At 35.4% G+C, this 6,701-nt stretch overlaps 1 protein-coding gene across 1 annotated transcript in view; it reads right to left on the bottom strand.

Moving 5' to 3' along the window:
- Positions 1–743: 743 nt before the first annotated feature.
- Positions 744–6,701, bottom strand: part of LOC112904954 (putative serine protease K12H4.7) — a 15,028-nt gene continuing 9,070 nt past the window's right edge. The window contains exons 2-9 of the mRNA XM_025976299.1: positions 5,613–5,744; positions 5,229–5,410; positions 4,934–5,045; positions 4,287–4,410; positions 2,381–2,516; positions 2,057–2,316; positions 1,462–1,579; positions 744–1,327 (exon numbers count right to left, since the gene is read on the bottom strand). Coding sequence (XP_025832084.1) covers positions 1,018–1,327; positions 1,462–1,579; positions 2,057–2,316; positions 2,381–2,516; positions 4,287–4,410; positions 4,934–5,045; positions 5,229–5,410; positions 5,613–5,744 — 1,374 coding nt within the window. The 3' untranslated portion in view covers positions 744–1,017. The remainder of the gene's footprint in view (positions 1,328–1,461; positions 1,580–2,056; positions 2,317–2,380; positions 2,517–4,286; positions 4,411–4,933; positions 5,046–5,228; positions 5,411–5,612; positions 5,745–6,701) is intronic.

Here is a 6,701-nt window from a genome sequence, read left to right as displayed (position 1 = left end):
CGAAAAAACATTTCTACCATTTTTATGGGAATTTCTAGATGATCTCAATCTAAAAACGATCAAGAATAACATCTACAACTAACGTAATTTTTCTTATATTCCAGCACCTAATTTGAGATAAGAGCCTCTACATTCATATTAATAACAAAAAAAACAATATTTTTTAAACGACAGTAACCAATAAAATAGAGGGTAGCACAGGATCGAGTCGACTTCAATAAAAAGAACTCACTTCTATTCTCGCGAACGATTAATTTAGAAATTCGAAAAGATTATTAAAGGTGTATGTCTGGACCGTGGTGCTGTACGGGTGCGAAACACAGATGGTGGGCACTGCGGGAAAGATAACATTAGAAGCTTTCGAAATGTGGTGTTACAGGCGAATGATGAGGATACCGTGGATAGAGGTTAGAAATGAAGAGGCATTAGAAAGAATAGGAGAACAGAGGACTCTATGGAAGTCAATAAAAAGGCGACATAGATTGTTAAGATACTTTTTCAGGTTTGATGTTCTAATCATATTAGAGGTAGAAGCAGGAGTTATAAGGAGTAGAGATAGAGCTAGATTAGATTACTTTTCGCAAATTGTTAAGGATGTGGGATGTTCTAGATTTAAGGAAATGTGAAGATTAGCTTGGGGGTGCGTGTCCAACCTGTTTTAGGATTGACGACCTTATGATGATGAATAAACAAACAAAATATAAATACTAACCATTTTATTTTATTTTTTTGATACGATTCGTAAATAAAAAATATATAATACACTTTTACTATATGTACATGTATATTACACGCATCTTAAGAAAAATAAATTGTATAGCAAAAGAAATAACTTTGTTCTTTAGAATTAAATTGCATATTTAAGACGTGAGAAGGTACTATGAGCAAATCACCCACAAAAACCGACCATCGTTGGGGCGTTTGATGTAGCAAAATTATACGTATCGTAGTTATTAATGTCATTACCATCATTCGCAATAAATGGTAACATTGTGAGTATTACATATGTAGTAGTCGTTATTGGGGATTTTTTTTATATTTTTCTTCTTTTTCAATTATCCAGGCACTTATTGTGTCCATTATCTTGTTTTTAGCCCGTTTCAATTGGTCGGAATCGGAATCCCTAATCGAGTACAAATCGGCAGAATGCGAGGTACCGTTAACAATAATTGTAACTGTATCCTCATTTAAATTTTTCTCTAATCCCAACTTGGACCACGGATCCACAGTGCCTTGACATGTAACGAGTCGTGTTACTTTCGGTTTTTTACCACCGTAAAACAAATTTGTTCGTTCAGTTCCATTATTGAGTGTGTATGAATCAAAACTAAAAATTACTTAAATCATAATCGGATTTTTTAACGATAGAATTAGGTAAAAATTTGCTGGAAATCTTGCCTAACAGAAAGCACTGTTGTAAGAAAGGCGAACCATAACTGTAATTCAAAATTCTTTACTTACTCTTTTCCAAAAATGTCTTTGCACATTTGATAATACAAATCTACAGTGAATGCACCGCCAAAACCGCGCGTTTGAAACCAACCAAATTCAGTACATGTTTGATACATCCATTGGCGCTCTTAAATAAAATGAAAATAAGAAGTAACAAACGCTTTTTCGGAAAATAAGGAAAAAATGTACTTAACATAAAATACCACCGCCTTGGATGATTAGCATCTAGGAAGGTCAGTTAGTAAGGGTTAGTCTCAAATAAAACGGAAGCGATATTGACTGAAGGTTATGGTATGAAAATAAATAATGTAAAACAAAAATATTTATATGCAAGGGATGAAAAAGTGGAGAATGAGCTAATATATGATACAGAGATGAAAAAATAGAAGTTACTGATTTTCAAAGTCTATAACCAAAGAGTAATACAGTTCGAGTCGACTTCAACAAAAATATTGTTAAAGGTGTATGTTTGGGCCACGACTCTGTATGGGTGCGAAGCGTCGATGGTGGGCGAAGCGAAGATGCGTTTGAAATGTAATATTACAGGTGTTGTGTATTGGGGGAAGATTTTTTTTTTATTTATATTCATAATTTGAATACCCACCATCATCGGTTGCTCCCTTTTTCGTTGCAGAAAGATATTCTACAGCACCATTATAAGAATAATCTATACATCCTTTGCTTGGTCTTACATACTTTGCAAATTTTTCCACATCAGATCCTGTTTGATTTTCGAGGGCTCTACATGCGGCCACCACATCTCCAGGTTGCGCACTTTGAACTACGCTACCAAACTCGAATGGAATAGAGCTAAGAAAATAAGACCTATCTAATTCTGATGAACCATTTACAGTTTTGCAGGAACTGAAAAAAGTATTTCATATTTTCATTATTAAGTAATTATTGCATCAGTTGAAGGAAGACCCACCGAAACAATTTTGATACGTTGGCAGAACCATTTCGAGTTTTTAGCATTTCAGTTACTTTAACCATGGCACTTTTGATTAGTTTTGGACAAGAGGGAGAAGCAAGACGTAGATTTTCTTCCACAACTTCATAATATTCTACAAAAAGATGGGCGACGGTTTTACGTTTTGTATTGTTGCCAAAGTATGCCTGACGTGACAATCGATACGGGGAATATTATGATGGTTTTTCCGAAAATATCAACAACGTTCGATAAATGTAAAATATGTGTCAGGTCTCCGGCAATAGTCAATTGATTTAAGTCAGGTGCATACCAGAAGTTTAAACGGCATTATAAATTCAGTCCAAAATACATAACAATTTAATTCAACTCCGACGGAAACGCACTAATATTTTTCTTGTTTATTATACATATAATTTGTTACAATTAGGGTAAAAATGTAAATGTTGGAAGTGATTAATTTTTTAGCAAATTCATTTAATCGACAGCTATGTGCAAACAAAGCAGAAAATAATTTAAAGAGAATATTTCCTTTTCCAATATTTCTAGCGTTCTTTTTCGAATCAGTTTTTATTATACGAGGGTGGATTGATAAGTTTCCGGCCTAACCAAGAGATGACGCCACTAGGCCTACCTTGAGGTGACATTCTATAGTACCATCCTTGGATAGCTTGTAGCTATAGTTTCAGCCCGATCTCCTTGCTAGTGTAGGTTTGACAGCACGCTGAACAAGACGCCTCTGTGGTTTTCGTAAAAATGGAAAAGCAGGAAAATCGTGCTGTCATCAAATACTTTTATTTGAAGGGGTTAACGCCGAAGGAAATTAAAAAAGAGATGGACTCAACACTGGGGACATCCTCCCCGTCATATTCAACCGTTAAGCAGTGGGTTTCCGAGTTTAAAAAGGGTCGTGTGAGCACCTCTGATGGGCCTCGCTCAGGACGCCCCGTTGAGGTCACAACTCCAGATATGATCGAAAAAATTCATCAAATAGTGCTGGGAGACCGCAGATTGAAAGTGCGTGAGATAGCTGAGACCTGTAAGATGTCATATGAACGTGTGCAACATATTTTGCACCAACATTTGCATATGGAAAAGCTCTGTGCAAGATGGGTGCCGCGTTTGCTAACAGTCGACCAAAAATTGATTCGAAAAAACATTTCTACCGCAAATTTGTCATTGTATAAGCGTAATCCAAGCGAATTTTTGCGTCGATTCGTAACCGTTGACGAAACGTGGGTCCACCACTACACTCCTGAAACCAAAGAACAGTCTAAACAGTGGATTGGACCAGGGGAACCAACTCCAAAGAAGGCAAAAACAATTTTTTCGGCGAACAAGGTTATGGCTACTGTTTTTTGGGATGCAAGAGGTATTATATACATTGATTACCTTGCAAAGGGTAATACTATCACTGGTCAATACTACGCAGACTTATTGCAACGTTTGAGCCACGAGGTGAAAATTAAACGACCTCATCTGGCGAAGAAAAAAATCTTGTTTCATCACGATAACGCACCAGCGCACACGTCAATCGTTGCGACGGCTAAAATCAACGATCTAAAGTTTGAATTGATGCCGCACCCTCCTTACTCTCCAGACCTAGCCCCGAGTGACTATTTTCTGTTCCCTAATCTCAAAAAATGGCTTGGCGGTAAGAGATTTGCGGACAATGAAGAAGTAATCGAAGCTGTAAATGGTTATTTTGAGGAGCTTGACGAATCAGTCTATAGAGATGGCATTAATAGACTGGAACACCGCTATGAGAAATGTATCAGCCTTGGAGGAGATTATGTTGAGAAATAAAAAAAAAAAATTTTTAAAAACCTTGTTTTTCTTGGTCAGGCCGGAAACTTATCAATCCACCCTCGTATGTATGCAAATATTGTTACGTCTCTTTCTTTACCTGTAAAATCTGCTTTAGCATATAAAGGACCACTGGAGGAATAAGCAATATCTACTATATGAGGATATTTTATTCTTGCCCAAGTTGCTAAAGCCCCTGCGTATGATGAACCCTCAACGATCACCTAAAGGTTATCGGAAAACTAATTTTTTGTTTATTTATGTTTGATACAGAAAATTTATTTATTCACTTAATAATGAAACGTAAAGTTGCTACTACGTCTTAACTTTTAAAAATCAACTCTTGTAAAATTTTAATTTATTGAATATATCAGGATGGCATACATATTAGAAAAACATGGCGGAGGTGCTCGGCATGTTATTCAATAAAAAAAAGGATTAGTACAATGTGCTAATAGCCACTAAAACCTTTACTGGAATATCGTGATCACATAGTCAACAAATAATAAAAATCGTTTCAAAAGTTTAGAAGAAAATCAAAGTCATACGTGGTACTTCATAACAAATAAGTAAATACTTATTAAATTATCATATATCTAATTAAAAGGATGATTTTCATGTACGTTGTACTGAGTAGCAGTTTAATGTGACGATAATCTTTTGAATTGGGCCGTTTTTGAAAATTATTTTTCTATACTAGGTATGTATGTAGTTACCAACTAATACTTTTGTTCATTTGGTACTCACTGTACTGTTTCGAAGTCCTGGTGTGTTTTGCTTTTGATACTCAATGAAATACACAAGGTCTGCTAGAGCTTGATCAGCAGATAAGTATTTTAAACTGTCGACCGTTAAGTCGCTATGAAATAAACAATAAATTATAAGAACATAAGTTTTCACTACAAGTTAATAATGCATTGTAATTAAAAGTATAATCCTATTGAATGAAAGGTGAGCGAATTGCGAATGTGAAAATGGAAAATGCCCTTTATCTAATTTGAATCTTAGTAGATACACATTAATGAATGTAAATTATTTTTACCCTATTGGATAACTGCTACCGTAAAATCTGTGCTCCGTATAGAATAAAATGCCTTTATGTAATCGAGCCATGTCAAACATAAGCCCTGACGTAACCCATCTTGATGTAATATTCCATTCGCCCCCTATATACAAGAACATGGGGCGCCCTTCTTCATAAAAGTCGGTATTTTTTACATATCTCTAAACAAAGCCTTACATTAAAAAATAAGTGACGATAATTTCCAATATTTTATTTGACCGATAACATTTGTTCAGATATTGAATAATGAGATTTTGAGAAAAAAATTATTCGTTTTATCTTTTAAATCGAATTGATTAAAAAGTGCAGATTCTGCTTTTGGCATTTCATATGTACTTAGCAGTTAAAATTAATTTATTTTACCATTTGCCACGTTCTGTTGTCTGCAGGGTCGAAATGGTCAACCCTTTGTGTAAAAGTACCCCATTCGGGCGAAGTTCTAAATTCAGGCTCCTCGGGCGGCGGTATACGATGACGGAAAAGGAATAATTTTCCCTAAATAAATTAATTTATTACTGTGACGAAATAAGAAAAAAATCATTTGATTCGTTGCATTCCCGAGTAGAAAATAAAAAGGGTAGGGATCCGGATCGGATCCGGCATCCCAGCTACCCTATTAATCAATCAATCAATACGTAAATCTCGGCAGGGCCGGATAAAAAATGTAACGACTTTAAAAGGCAGGTCCGGACCTTATATGATCCATATCAGGGTACCCTGTTTGATCCTGACTAGGTTAACCTACATGGAGCAAATAAGGATATCTTGTAAAGTCCTGACTAGGTTCATCTACACCGAGCGTATTAGAATATCCTGTATGGTCTTGACCTGATAGATCAAGATTAAAATAAGGTTCAAGTAATTACAACTAATTATTTGTAATTAAATATTTTTTGTTTATTAATTTTTAGAATATAAAATTTTGAACTTACACACTCAAACTATGTAAGAATGTAAGATCGTATTATAATAGTTAAAGTCCATTGGGTCGAGAAATTAAAGTTCAATAATACATATTGTCAAAAAAGCATCAGGACGAGTAAGGGGTTCCCTGAAAAGATTACAATAAAATAATTTTATCAAGACCGTACTGGGAAAAATTAAGAATTTCGTATAGGTTTATAATACGGCAGTCAAGTCAGGGCCGGATCGGAATACCCTAATAGGGCTACGATAAGACAACGAAGTCAGGGCCGTATCGGGATAGTTAAGGGATTTCATAACAAGGGACTCTTTTTACTACCTGATCGGGACCTTATATAGATATCGTAACAGAACATCTCTACTACAGCTTGATCCGTTCCGGATGGCTATTAGGGCTACCCGTTTCATTTCTACTCGGGAAACTTCTGCTACTTGAATTAACTTGATCGAAAATTTTTGTATCTCGTAATGACTTTCTATGTCAATAATTCAGGCAAGTCACATGCATTTACCGTATGAGTGGTATAA

Source organism: Agrilus planipennis, unplaced genomic scaffold (assembly GCF_000699045.2).
Source record: "Agrilus planipennis isolate EAB-ADULT unplaced genomic scaffold, Apla_2.0 scaffold17, whole genome shotgun sequence".
Lineage (NCBI taxonomy): Eukaryota > Metazoa > Arthropoda > Insecta > Coleoptera > Buprestidae > Agrilus > Agrilus planipennis.
This window is presented reverse-complemented; position numbering and strand designations above follow the sequence as displayed.